Below are 14,578 nucleotides of genomic sequence, written 5' to 3'. Positions count from 1 at the left end.
TCCATACCAGGGAGGAGCATGTAATTGCTAGTGTACAGCCTTGCAGTCTTCCCCCTGGCATGACCATCCAGAAAGTTCAATAGTGGCTGTTCCACCAGCCTACATCTCTGAGTGTCTGCACCAAACGGTATTCTTGTAGTGTACGTGCATGACATAAATCTTTGTGGTTTTAAAGCCACTGTAATTTTGAGGTTTTCTGTTACAACCACATAATATATTCCTCCTGAAATACACACAGTGACATTTGTCCAAAAGGCTACCAACAGACTCATCTGATTTGGTATGTACAGCTGGGATCTATTTGCTCTTAAGAAGTAAAAAGTGTATTATAATGTGAAAGTGATTCAGAAGAACTCTATTTTTATTAAAATCCCAGATAATTACTGCTAGGTCTTTGGATAGTAGCCTTCTTACCACGAGAGGGAGCTATCTGCTTTGTCTTCTGCCTAACACCGAGCACCAAAAAGATGATAAACCTTCAGCTACACCTGGGGTGGAATGAATTCTAGCCCAGATACTTTTTTTTCCCCCCCAAAAAGTCATATTGCCTTAGTGCTAGGCTAGCTGGATAGAAGCTCTGAAATGCTCAGGCACCCCAAAAGGTTGATTCAATCTGAATCAGAAGTAAGGTTCAGAAATGTATACTTTTTTAAAATAAAAAGCTCCCCAAACACCTCTGAAGCAGAGCTAGGTTTGCTAACAGTGGGTGTAGAAGATTTCAAAGAAATGGTCCTTTTCAATCAAAGAGTTTTGCCATCTACAGGGCAATTCTAACAAGGATCAACACATAAGTCCAACTAAATTAAAAACAACCTCCTAAGAACAAAATTCAAAAAAAGCATTTTATAATGACAACAAACCACAGAAACAAAACATAATTATCTTCAAATTTAAATTTATTAAGACATTCAGCTATGTCTGTCAGTCTACATCCAAATATGCTACTAAAAATAAAATAAAGTCACATCCCACATTAGGAATACCGAGGTCTGAAAAACACTTTTTGAGCCAAGCCTATTGTATAAATAAATGACTAGTTTCTTTTCATATCAAAATTCCCATAAAAAATTACATTCCCCCCTCCCCAGTTCTACCTGTAGCCATGATGAATGTAAAAATTTAAATATGACACATCCTTGTCAAAGAAAAGGTGCAAAGTCTATTAACAGCTTTAAAAGTGGCATTTGCAGAGTGTGATCATACAGTTATGTACTCATTCCCAAGGTGCAAATATTGCCATAATTTAACACTGTTTTGATTCAGTTGCAAGAATTAAACATCACACAGGATTGAAAAGTACACCCAGGGCCTCTATCAGTGCCCTAAAGCCCTTCCCACTTTGGTCTCCTTCACTAAAGCGGACTCCAAAGTGTTCATTAGAGTTTTAGTTTACTTCACACAGCCAGCGAAGTATACAACATATTAACAAAAGTTTCATATACATCAAAATATTGAAGACTCCGTCATAAAGTTCAAGAGTCTCAGATTACATGAATGCACCCGCAAGGCCCAAGTGCCCACCCACCCCTTCCCTAAAGCACATACAAAGTATGAGCGTGCTTCAATCTTTGAATACAATCAATGCTTCCTCATCTTTGATTTCATTTCAGTGCTGTACAAGACTCAATCATCACCTGACTGAGTTCCAATTAACTGAGGAGAAAGGGGGTAGAGGAGAGGGCTGGTCGCTATTCAGAGTTGATGATGAGATTGATCTGTCCCACAGAGAGTGAAAGTTCAGTTCCACTTCTGCCTGCTTCTTCCCATGCTGTCTTCATGCTCTTTATCCTCACTTCCTTAGTCCTTTCAATACTCAAATCTGATTTTATTTCTCTCTCACACATATCAGGGGCAGTTTCTGAAGTTGCTGAGGTTGAATTTTCTTCACAAACCTCTATAAAACATCAGCATAGAACATAGAAATACATTTTGATTAGCATACATTGCAAAATTTCTCCCACAATGTCAGGGGATGAAAGCAGGTGGTCCCCAGTGAGAGGACTTCCTGGATTAGATCCTTGGAATGTCAGTTTCCTGCCTGATCATCTCATTTTCATTCCTCAAATCAGAGCATGAATTCCATCTTGAGTTAACTTCTCCTCCAGAGTATCAAAGCATCATTCCTGCTTCTTTTCTTCTAGGCTGATTCAACAGGATGTGCTTCATCTTTTGCACTGTGAGGATATTCTCTGGGGTCAAAAACCCCTTCCTGGTTATCTGGTTGTCTGGCGATGCGCTCATTATTGTCCCTAGAACCTTCCTGTATCCTGGTCCCTGGAGTATGCTCTTGGCCTGGGGGTTCAGTACCTTCCTGAAACATGACATTTTGCTCAGCTCCAGCATGAGGCTGCAGAACTGGCTCAGTTCCTAATCCTGGAAGCTGGGAGGAGTTTTTCAGGTGGCAGTGGCACAGAGGGCAGGTCTCCTGGACATACAGCCATTTCTTAAGACACCCTGCATGGAAAAAATGACTGCAAGGCGTGATCACAGCAGATTTCATGTCCTAGAAGAGGGGGAAATAGATACCTTATAAATGTCCGTTTTCTAGAATCTTTGGTGCTATCCCCGAAGTTCTGGTTCTAACATTTCTTTCCCACAATAGAAAATTTGTAACATAGGTCTTAGCATAAAACTTACTTTATGTATCAGTAATAATCCTGCTGCCACCACAGATCCCCCTTATACAAATAATGCAAGAACCACTGGCTAAGTACTTTCTAAAAGTGAAGGAAAAACCAAAAATGAGGAAGAAGCTACCTTTATAACTGGGTTTTGCCTTAATATGAAATGCAAGTGTTACACAACTGTTGCAGTATGATTACTGGGTCTCCACTGGTATGACAAGAGTATAATTACAACCTCAGAAAATCTGATGAAGACAGGACTTTTTCTACAGTTTTGCTTCAACACAGCTGAACACATTACTCTATGATGAAATTATTGGCAAGGAGACAAAATCAGCCATATAATACCAGGGTACTGGCAAGGAAGTGGCAATCTCTCATTAGGGACAATGTATATACCCAGTTTCCAAGATCTGGTCTATATAAGCCAGTGTTTCTCAACTTGCATTAAGAATCACTTGTTAACACATAGTCTTGGGCCACCCAAGACCTACTGAATATATCATGATGTACAACAAGTCACCTATGTGACTTTTATACACTCACATTTGATAACCACTAGAACAAGGAGTGGTGTACTTTGCATTGATATTTCTTGCATAAGATATATATGAAGAGGGAAGCCTGGAGACATGAAGTTATAAAGACATACATTTGGCAAATCAATCATTAATTTTGTTTAAAGTCCCAAAACAAGGAGGTGTGGATATCCCAGAAATTCCTTGCCAAGAACTGGTAACACCTGGGAGTCAACTTTTAAGCAGAAAGCCATCCAAGGAAAAGCAGCCAGCTGGGAAGCTAAGCAGTTGTACTCTCATTTTCCATATGATATCAGCAGGTAGTTCTAGCACCTCAAAAAAAGTGATGTGACAACAGGAAATACAAACAGGACTCTTGAATCCCCGAGATGGAATATTCAGACATCAGCTGCTGAAGCTGAGGTGCTCCGACTCTGTTTTGATGTGCTTTGTCCTGAGTACAATGAGGCTACCTAGCACAAAAGAGCTAGGGTTCACTTTAATAATAAACACAACTAAGAGAATGGCTACTCTGAAGGGAGGCAGGAACCCTATATTACTCCTCAGTCCCCTCAAATGCAAAAACAACCTGGAAACCATTGTTTAGCTAGGATCAAAAAGTATGTTCTAATCACAGTAAAAAATTGGTAGTTGTATTTTACTATTAGAAAAAAATTCTTAAATACGCACAAATTTAAATATGCACAAATACATACATCCCCCACCTAAACTACAAAAGCAATCCTGAAGTAAGAATATCCCCTGTATACTGATGACACTGTCTATAGTCTACCAGCCTACATTCCTAGAGAGTGATTTTAAAAATGGGACATAGTTTCTGCTGCCGGTCATCATCTCACATAGTTTCTGCTGTTGGCCATTATCTCTGTCCATATTTCCAACAGTGCAGCCTCTTGCACAGGTGACTGATGATTAAACTCTAGATCTTTTTGTTATTGTTTTATTTCCGAAGTGATTTAAGTACTACCTTTAATTTGTAATAGAAGGCAATCATCAGGCTCTTTATGGTGCATGTGCCAAAGACTGTAAGTAGGCCAACTTCAATTGTACATCAATTGGCACTTTGCCACATCCACCCACTTCCACCAAATGTTTGTACCCTCGGATACTCAGCAACCCACAGGTGGGCACATATTCTCTCTACCTATGTTAGATACATGAATAGTTCTTCCCCACTCTGGGAATACTAGAGGGAAAAGAGTCAGAATTTTGGCACACCACTTTTCAGGAGTTGCTGACCCCTCGTTGATAGTCTATTTGATAGTCCGTGTGAGTGTGTATTCAGGAGTAAATATAAAATGCACCTAACCTGTTTTTCCTTTATTTATGGGTGAGCAATAATGTTGAAAACAACAATACATTAGAACCCAAGGGACTAAATTTAAAACTTAATTTAGAAATAAAATGGAAATATTTTATCAGGTCTTTAATACTTGAGGTCCACTTTTTTTTTAATCCAGAAGATAATTCTGCCTAGAAATTTAAGTTGAATTTGGTTAATATGGTTACAGTCCCTATGGTTACAGTCCCAAGGGATACACTATATGACTTACCCAAACAGATTCTTATTGAAGGAGTTACCTGATAACAGATGGCACAAATATCATTGTGTTTCTCAAGCTGCTCTTTCGTAGCAATGGGTAATGATTTAATCTTATTCACAGCATCCCTGCGGAGAAGAAAGCTCTTCCACCCCAGCTGGGCCCGAAGCCACACGTTATAGTAGGAATGAATGAAGATGATCATTGAGCCCATCACTGTCCATTCTCCAAAGATGGTCTCTGAGACGCCATAGGCCACCACACAGAGGGCCACAAGAAACTCCAGCAGGCGGTAAGTGCCATTCACATAGTAAATGACATCATCCATGTTTTCCACTGGCTCTTTTCTGAATTCCTCAACCATAAATAAGACATAAATAAAAAGTGTTCCCAGAACCTGAAAAAAACAATGTACGTATCTTGAAATATGATAAGAGACTTTTTTCATAGGCTTTAAACAATAACACATTCCTGGTGTTTTTAGGATGCAATATTTCAAATCTACAGAAGAGTATCCAGGTAAAAAAACATTTTAAATAAATAAAAAATCAACTCTGAAGAGAAGACACTGATGTAACTAAAATGTGGGTGATCTTAGTAATCCAGGCATAGATAACAAAAAGCCACACCGTCAGACATGACTTTCCTAAAATGATTCTGATGAGTAATCAATTTTCTGATTCATCTTTTTCCCTTATTCCTTAGGTCACCAAAACTCATCAACTCCATCTTAATTTTCCTCATACCATAGTCATTCCTGTTCACAACTCTCAAAGAACTTTTACTTCTACAAAAAACAATGAATAACTCTTCACTGTCAGTGTTACATTTTCTTTTACTTCTTAACTTAGGTAGCAAAGATCTTCCTTTAAGTTACAATAAGCTTATTATTTCTAGGGCAATATTTTGTGTGTGCCTGTCTGCGAAACATGTATCATGTCTGTATATGTGTAATACACACACATCAGATATATATATATTTATATACATCATGAAACTATTGGTATTTTTTAGTGGAATTTAATTTAAAAAAACACACTCCAAATAAGCTCTGACAGAAGCTCTAAAAATGTTTATTGTTTTAGTTACTTATCAATTTCAGATTTATGTGACATCTCTGTATCATACCATTTTGAAAAAGAGAAACTGAAAGGCTTAATTACCTTCATAAAAAATACAGTGACATCAATAGGTTTATCTAATATTTTAATAACCTGCCATCTACCTCCTGTGCTCAAATAAATATAATGTGTTCTAGTAAAGAGAGAGAGAGAAGTTATCACCTCAATAGTACACTTATAATCATTCATCTTGAAAAAATGTAATTCCTTTTCTGGGAGCAAAAATAACAAAATCAGTTATTATACAGAGTCAATTAATCATAGGCTTACCTGAAGAGAGGTAAGGATGCTGCTGGAAATAATGATAAGAAGCCAAAAATCCATGTGGAAAAACTGGCAAATCATATAAGCCATATAAGCAGGGAATACCAATAAAAACAAACAAAGGCTTACAGCACGGAAGTGTTTCCACAAGCTCCTGGAGAAAGAAAAAATTATTCTTTTTAAGTGCCTGCCACCTAGTAGCACAACCACTCACATCAGCAGCTAACATCTCTGGTGCCATGATTAAATTTCACAAATTCCTCACTGAACACCCTTCTCCATGCCAGTCACTGCACTAGAGTTCAGGCCATGTCACACAGGCTTGGCATGTCAAAGTCACCACATTCAGTCAACTGCAAAGTACCACTGATTTTCTTTTGTTCCTCAATAGTTTGCTTTCAATTGCTACTCCTAGCAATTTCAAATTACTTCAGGCTTTTGTAGCCTTAAACCTTAACAATTTCAATAATTTGTCCTGGTTAAGACAGGGAGGGAGTATTAGAATAATTTGTGGTCTTTTTCATAACATATGTTATTTTTCAAATAACAAATCTTATGACACCCTCTCCCCACTCATTCCACTTGTGATGAGAATCTCTGCTATAGTGAGTGCAGTGTCACTAATAGGAATGACTCTCCAATGAGCAAGTACATTCATCCTCACATCTGTTGTGGTCAGGGGAAGTGGGAGACGTGACTGAGAGCAACTGTATTGTAAGATCTTCTAGCTGGTTTTCCTCCCTCCTCCAGTCCTGATCTATCCAGGACACTGTCAGCCAGACTAATCTTCCTAAAGCTCTACTATCATAATATTTTCAACACTGTCTCTAAATTTTTGAGTCTGGCATTTGAGGTCCTCCACTCCTAATTTTTCCATCCAAGCTTGTCAAATTTGTTCCTCATAAACCGAGCTGGTTAACTAACTGCCCTCTCAGCAAAACACAAGCACTCGTACATCCCACTAGAAATTCCTCCATCCTGCTCTCCATTTCTTTAAACCCTTTAGGCTAGTTCAAGCTAAACAAATTTGGCTTTCAAGTGAAATAGTTTAAAGTTCATGGCTACAAAAAAAATTAAGCTGTTTTAATTAAATATCAACATCTGTGATATGTTCTCAAATCCAGGTAAAGCATCTCAAAGAGACACAAATAACAGAAATCATCTTTCCTACCTTTAATTATAATATAGGCAGGAAGTAAAAATTACCACACAAGGTCAAATGCTATACGGTGTGGTCCTAACATAATCAGTAGTTCAGAGAAGACAGTTAATTATTATGGTGAAAATTAAAGCTGCATACTTTGGATAGTGTTTTACATTTTTTCTTGCCAAAAACTAACAACAATAATAATAATAATCAGAAATTAAGGAACAAATGTAAACTTGTCAGTAGCTTTACTTTCAGATTCAGCAATTTTAACTTTTTAAAGAAAGGCAGGCAAGAAGGAATTACCATCATAGTAGCTGTACTGTGTTAGATGATGAATTATAGTTCTAATAGGGCAATCTGCCTTAAAATCTTAAATATATTTTTTTAAAATCAATGAAATATGTACATATTTATAAACACACATACATATATTTAAGCACACACACAGAAATGTATATACAACGTTACATCAAGAGTTTTACATTTATGTCTAATTTTAATACAGGTGGATATATACACACAAACATATACATAGACACACATATATGTCCTTATCTAAATAGTTAAAATAAAATCAAATTTCAAATAAAATATAAAAAGAATAAGGGAAAATTACATTGAAACCTTGAGAAATTAATAGGTTAAGCGCTATAAAATGACAACCCATTTCCTAAAATGTTTGCCTTTTGAAAATTTGCTATATAATTTGAATAAGTAGACTATAGTTCTAATATTCCTTATTAAAAACAATAAAATTTACAGATAAATTAACCAATTGTTTCTATGGCTAAAGCTAACTCACACACCCTCCCCTAAGCTAAACATGGAAATTACCTATAGTTCAAGCAACTCCAAAGATATATTTATGAAGATTTTCCCCTTAATATTTCATTAATAATAATAATAATTGTTTCATAGACTATCAGTATCATCTCTTAATTGTCCTCTAACTTGAGAATTAGGATGCTTTTCCTTTCCTTTTTTAATCCCCAGTACACGGAATTGAATTCATCACAATCCTTGACTGACGATGTACTATGATCATTGGTCTCTGCATGTCCCTCTTTTTATTTAGTCAGTAATCTAATTAACTATTGTAAATAATGTAACAAGCATTTATGAACCCACTTCCCACATACAGGTGAAAGCCTGGACAATAAGCCACATCTAACGACAGGGGCAGGCCTGACTGTATGTACCATGTCCTCGCTCGCCCCTCCGCCCCACGAAACCACTATCTTGAATCCTGTGTGCTTCATGCTCTTGCCTGCTTCCCTTTTTATAGTTTGGTTTTATCTATACGTATTCCTAAGTATTACACATTTTAAAGTTTTGTTTTTAATATAAAAATAATATTCCACATTGTCATTTTTTTGGATTTACTTTTTTACCTCGTGCTGCTATGATCATTCATACTGTTTTGTGGGTCACTATTTTTAACATAGCACTGTCACTATTATCACATGTTATCATCTACTTTCTTGTTGCATTGGCGTCTGGGTTGTTTCCAGGCTTCTGGTGAGGTGAACTGTTCTACGAACATTCTTCTACATGTCTCCTACTGTATACGTGCAACAGTCTTTGAATATATACCTATAAGGAGATCATGCCAAACTCTCTTCCAAAGTGACTACACCACTTTACACTCTCATCAGTACCTGGGATATCCTGTAGAGCTGCAACTTCCCCCATCATAGGTACTGGTAGATTTTTCCCTCCCCTTTCTCTCTCCTTCTTCCATTTGACTGCGTGTAAGACAGTATCTCGCTGTGGCCTTCACAATTCCTTTGTCATGAATGATGCTGAACTTCTCTTCATGTTTGCCTGTCTTCTCTTTTCCTAAATGCCTCATCATGTTTTGTGTCCATTTCTCTTACTGATGTGTAGGAGCGATTCTTGATAAGGAGTACATACTAGAAATATTTTATTCCAGTTTGTAATGACCATTTCTAACTTATCTGTAGGTTTAAAAACTGCTATTAATTCGAATATTAATAGTTAAATGTATTAATCTTTTCTTTCACAGTTATAGTCAATCTCGGTCTTCCATAGTCAGTTCTGTCAGTTTAAGAAATCTTTTCCTACTCAAACATCCAAAATACACTAATCTCAGTGGAATTTTAACTTTGTTTTTGACATTTAAGTCCCTAACATACTGGAGTTATTTTGTTTGTAGTGCGAGATAGGAATCCAGTGTTTTTCTAGCTTCATTATAGACTAGCACCTGTCTCCACTCATCTGGCATGCCATTTCTGTCATATACCAGAGTTCCACCCATATATGGGTCAGTCTGGGGTCTCTATTCCACTAGTCTACCTTAAGCCAACATTACAAATGCCTCGTAATATCTCCTGCTATGAGTGAAATACTTTATTTTTCTCAAATTGCCTGATTTATTTCAATACTGGGATTGCAATGGCTTCACGGAGTGAACTGGGAGGTATTTCTCTTATAGTTTGAAAGTATTTGTTTTAAATAATCTGCCAAGTGTGGTGGTGTGCACATGTGTCCCAGCTCCACAGAAGGCTGAGGCAGGAGCACTGCTTGAGCCCAGGAGTCCAGCCTGGGCAACACAGCGAGATTCCATCTCTAAAAATAAATAAATAAATAAAATAGGGATAACTGTTCCTTGAAATTTGGTAGAACTTGCCTGTAATATCATCTGGCTCAAGAAGTTTGCCAACTGCTTTAATTTATTTAACTGTTATAGAACTATTCAACTTTTTATTTATTATTTTTTTTAATTCCTTTTTTTTTTTTTTTTCCTTTAAGCATTTCTAGGGTACATGTGCATAACGTGCCCAGTTTGCTTATCAGTGATGTATACTTGTCCACCGTTGGTGTGCGCCCACCATCAACCTGCGTCAGCCACCCATCAACTCGGGGTCAGTGTTACACAGTATAAACTCCCAATGCAATCCTTTCCCCCTCCCCCCTCCCCGCTATAGGCCCCGGTGCTGCTGAATGTTTCCCCTTCCCGGTCCAAGTGATCTCATTGTTCAGCTGTCCCAACCTATGAGTGAGAACATGCCCGGTGTTTGCTGTTTTCTGCTTCTTGTGATCAGTTTGCTGAGTATGATGTGTTTCCAGTGCATCAATGTCCCTAACAAAGGACACAAACTCATCCTTTTTTATTGTGGCTGCATAGTATTCCATGGTGGTATATGTGCCACATTTTCTTAATCCCAGTCTGGTCCACTGATGGACATGACATCTTGGGTTCGATGTCCAAGTCTTTGCCTAATTGTAGAATGAGTGCTGTCGCGAATAAACCGGCATATGTGTTGCATGTGTCTTTATAGCAGCATGATTTATAATCCTATTGCGGGTATAGTATACCCAGTAATGCGCGCATGCTGGCGTCAGTATGGTACTTATAGTTCTAGATCCTGAGGAATTGCCATACTGTTTTCCATAATGGCGGTTGGGAACTTAGTGTTACAATCCCACCAACAGTGTAAAAGTGTTCCTATTTCTTCGCGACATCCTTCTCCAACATCTGTGGTGTTTCCTGACTTTTAATGATTGCCATGTGCGTGAGAAGCGTGGGTGGGTGAGGATGTATCTCATTGTGGTTGTTGGATTTGCCGATTTCTCTGATGGCAGAGTGGGATTTGAGTGTAGCATTTGTTTCGATGTGTCTGTTGGCTGCTGTATGAATGTCTTCTTTTGAGAAATGTCTGTTCATATTCTTGAGGCAGTTGTGGTAAGTGGCATTTTTCTCTTAACTTTATTTCATTTGTTTTAAAAAGTACTAGCATGTAGCTGGCGGTTATTCTCTTATTACTGTAGGCAATGGTGGGAGGGAAGAACAGAACAGAACAGTTCATGTCTGCTTTTCCTCCCACAGCCAAGGGGGCAGCCTCTCCTGCCTCAGGTTAATGCAGCTGCAGCCAGAAGGAATAGCACAGACACCAATTCGAAGTACCCCAAATCCACATACAACACTTCTCAGGTTGCTCCTTTCTCTCTACATCTCCTCTGCATCTAATTTTGGAGAAAGCCAGTAGTGAGGATAGTTCAGTATCCTGGGAAGACCCACAACAGCATCTACTGATACTTACAGTAGTGGAAAACATAATTTTCTCTTTTCCAAACATTAGTTTTATCAATATATACTAATTAGTGTGATTAATAACAAATGATATTGACAGAGATGACAAAATACTAATTACACTTAGGTCAAAGAAATCTACTTTTCAGATCTACTAAGTGGCTATTTAATTGCACTCACCCTTGAGTTCAACATTTTAAATGCCTCAGTTGAGAAACCTTAAACCTCATAAACAAATGTGAAATAACTACAATCAATTATGATGATTAAGAAGATCTAAAACATGTCTAAGAGTCTGAGCTTATTTAAATTGATTTTTCAGCCATCCTACCACTTGAGAAAATTTTATTGAATGTTTGGCAGTGTGTGTTATGGGGATACAAAGATGAATCGGATGTACTATAATTCAAATGCTAATTTGGAATGTTTTAGAAACCAGCTGATACAATTCTACCTCCCAAGATATTAGCAGTTCCCTCACTCATAAAAGGCTACGAAAGAAGCAATAAATTCAGATGTATTTCTATAATCAATAATCAGAATGTGGATAGAGCACTAGAAAAAAACAGTGACACTGAATTTTCAGAAATTCCTTACAGAATTTCCTTGTATAAACTACAATAAAAAGACTGTATCTTTAAGGAACTAAATAACAGTTTGGCTTTTATCCCTCACAAAAATTTCTGGATACCTCAATTATCCTGATTTAATCGTTATACAATGTATACAGCTCTCAAAACATCACATGTACCTCTATGTATCAATAAAATATACAGAGTTTAAAATTTTACTGTAATGCAAGATGTACATGAATCCAACTATTAATTTCATTTGGTCCTATAAGTTGTCAAGAATCCCTATAATCCAGTCAGTTGAAACTGTCTAAAACTATCAAATGAGGCTGTTTTTCCATAAATGTCTATTTTATGATTACCTGAGAGCCTCTATTTTCCTCTCCTTCATTTGCATTTCACTTGATGCTTTCTCTCCTTTAATTTACACAGAATAAAATTACATATTATTTGTTACATTGATTATGCTAGACTAAATTTTATGCTCTATATTCTTAATTTTAAAACTGGACAAATATAAAAGTATTAAATTCATCTGAAGCAGAAAAGTTAACTTATAATTACATGGCCTTTGATGTGATTTTAACTAAAAAATCTTGAGAGAAGAAACAACAGTCAAATAAGTCAAACATCTCATACAGGAAAAATAAAAACATCAACTTGTTGAATTAACCTAAGCTAATACCAATTACCCATATCCATTTTTCTGTCTCTAAATATTCCCTAAATATTTAGACAACAAATGCATGTAAAAAATATTACATGAGTTAATTTAAAGAATATTAAGAGGCCTCTTACTTGTCTCTAGATGCTCCCAGTGCCAAAACAATAGGATCTGCAATTTCTAACATGGACTGTAGGATAGAAGCTACAACAATGAAAAGGATAATACTGAGCAGGAATGCCCGATGAACAACCTGTAGTTCTATCAGCCCAGTTTGCACTGCCAGGATTAACAGCGTTACGCCTTCTGTCATACCCCTAAAAAAAGCATACATTTTCAGAAAACATAAAATAATCTGAATCTCATTTAATTCAAAGAGAAAATAATCCAAAGTCTTAGACTCTTGTTACATATTTTAAATCTATTCTGACTTAATTCAGACTAAAAACCTGATCAGTATATTAACTTTATAACATTAATGAACTAGTCATATATATCACTACACGTGCAAAGGCATAATAGCTATTATTTTACCACACAATGAGGGCAAAAATAATAACTTCTAAGACAAATAGAAGTTTTCCAACCCGAGTTTGTTAATAAGCCAGATATTAATATCAAAACTGTATAGAAATCAGATTTTAACAGGGTTAAACTTCAAATGGGAGAAAGCAAGCTTCTGAAAATCTCTTAAAGAAATCTAGGAAAGGAAGGTGTCCAACATTCATAATGTATTAATACATACAATAAAAATACATCTTTCTTTAACATGGAAATGTATTTTTTCATAGTACTTTAACCCAAATGTTGCAACCATTAAAAACAAACTCTCCAATTCCATTTCTTCTAAAATTCATCAGCCAAAGAAATTCATCATTACTTCCTTATCTATAGTATTTACATTTCTAGATGTATTCAAGGAAAGAACTTACCGATTCATGGCAGGATCATTCATGAAAGCTCGATAACCCTGCAAGTAAAACTTGCAGAGTGTGAGAACACCCAAGGCAACAAAAGAAACTGTGAAGACTAAACCCAAAAGAGAGTAAGGAGTGCTGCAGCATTCCGCAATACTGGAAAAAAAGAGGGGGATATTAACAGACATAAACTTTCCATTTGGAGTAAAAACATCTGAGGCCTTTAAATAACCACCAAGCTTGATCTGATCCTCATTAACTAAAACATCCTAAACCAAAAGTTGAGGTGAAATCACCCAATTACTCCACTAATAATTTAACCATCTTATTCATCTTCAAACCCACATTTTTCTATCTCATTGGCAAACATGCAGTACATAGCACCAGATCTGAAACAAAGTCTTATTTTTAATAATCTATCATCTTCAAATACAGTAAAATTCAAAGAGCCTAAATCTTCACATCTAAGAAATATATAATTAGCATGCTGACAAGTATTCGAAAGAAGTTTGTACAGTTGCCCACTGTTCTTCCTGAAAAATATTGGCTATTCAAATTGTTCACTGTGCTACATTATAATATGAATACCTGCTGCAACTCCTTATTTGACCAAACTGCTATGGAGCAGGGTGTATCACTCCTTCTAATCCATCAGTATCTTACATATGACTGGCATTTTAAAATTTAGGTTGAGACAAACGCATTTTTTAAAAAGGGGTTACTTCAAAAGCATGCCCAAGAATTCACTCCAAGACTATCTAAAATAATTTTAATATTAATTTTTAACATAAAAGTTTGCTATGATACTACTAGAGCCCGCAAATATTTTCATTGAACTTAGATATTAACTTATGTGTATTTTATAAATACATGTACTATTATGTACTAATGAGATGGATTCAGCATTCACACCATATCTTTCATATATACATATATATATATGTATGTATATATTTGAGACAGGGTCTTGCTCTGTCGCTAGGCTGGAGAGCGTGGTACAATCATAGCTAACTGCAGCCTTGCACTTTGGGGCAAAAGCGATCCACTTACTTCAGCCTCCCAAGTAGCTAAGACTATAGGAGCGTGCCACCGCGCCTGGTTAATTTATTCTTTATACAGACAAGGTCTTGCT

The 14,578-nt window shown here is 36.6% G+C and overlaps 1 protein-coding gene across 2 annotated transcripts in view; it reads right to left on the bottom strand.

Annotated features, from left to right (window-relative positions):
- Positions 1 to 878: 878 nt before the first annotated feature.
- The window catches only part of RNF145 (ring finger protein 145), a 52,779-nt gene continuing 39,079 nt past the window's right edge, over positions 879 to 14,578 (bottom strand). For both annotated transcript variants that reach the window (XM_017847619.1, XM_017847620.1), the window contains exons 7-11: positions 13,462 to 13,602; positions 12,664 to 12,846; positions 6,096 to 6,243; positions 4,745 to 5,101; positions 879 to 2,503 (exon numbers count right to left, since the gene is read on the bottom strand). In XM_017847619.1, coding sequence (XP_017703108.1) covers positions 2,138 to 2,503; positions 4,745 to 5,101; positions 6,096 to 6,243; positions 12,664 to 12,846; positions 13,462 to 13,602 — 1,195 coding nt within the window. In that variant the 3' untranslated portion in view covers positions 879 to 2,137. The remainder of the gene's footprint in view (positions 2,504 to 4,744; positions 5,102 to 6,095; positions 6,244 to 12,663; positions 12,847 to 13,461; positions 13,603 to 14,578) is intronic.

The sequence above is a fragment of the Rhinopithecus bieti genome, unplaced genomic scaffold (genome assembly GCF_001698545.2).
Source record: "Rhinopithecus bieti isolate Rb0 unplaced genomic scaffold, ASM169854v2 scaffold_30481, whole genome shotgun sequence".
Taxonomy (NCBI): domain Eukaryota; kingdom Metazoa; phylum Chordata; class Mammalia; order Primates; family Cercopithecidae; genus Rhinopithecus; species Rhinopithecus bieti.
The sequence above is the reverse complement of the archived record's forward strand: the minus strand, read 5'-3'. Positions and strand labels throughout refer to the sequence as shown.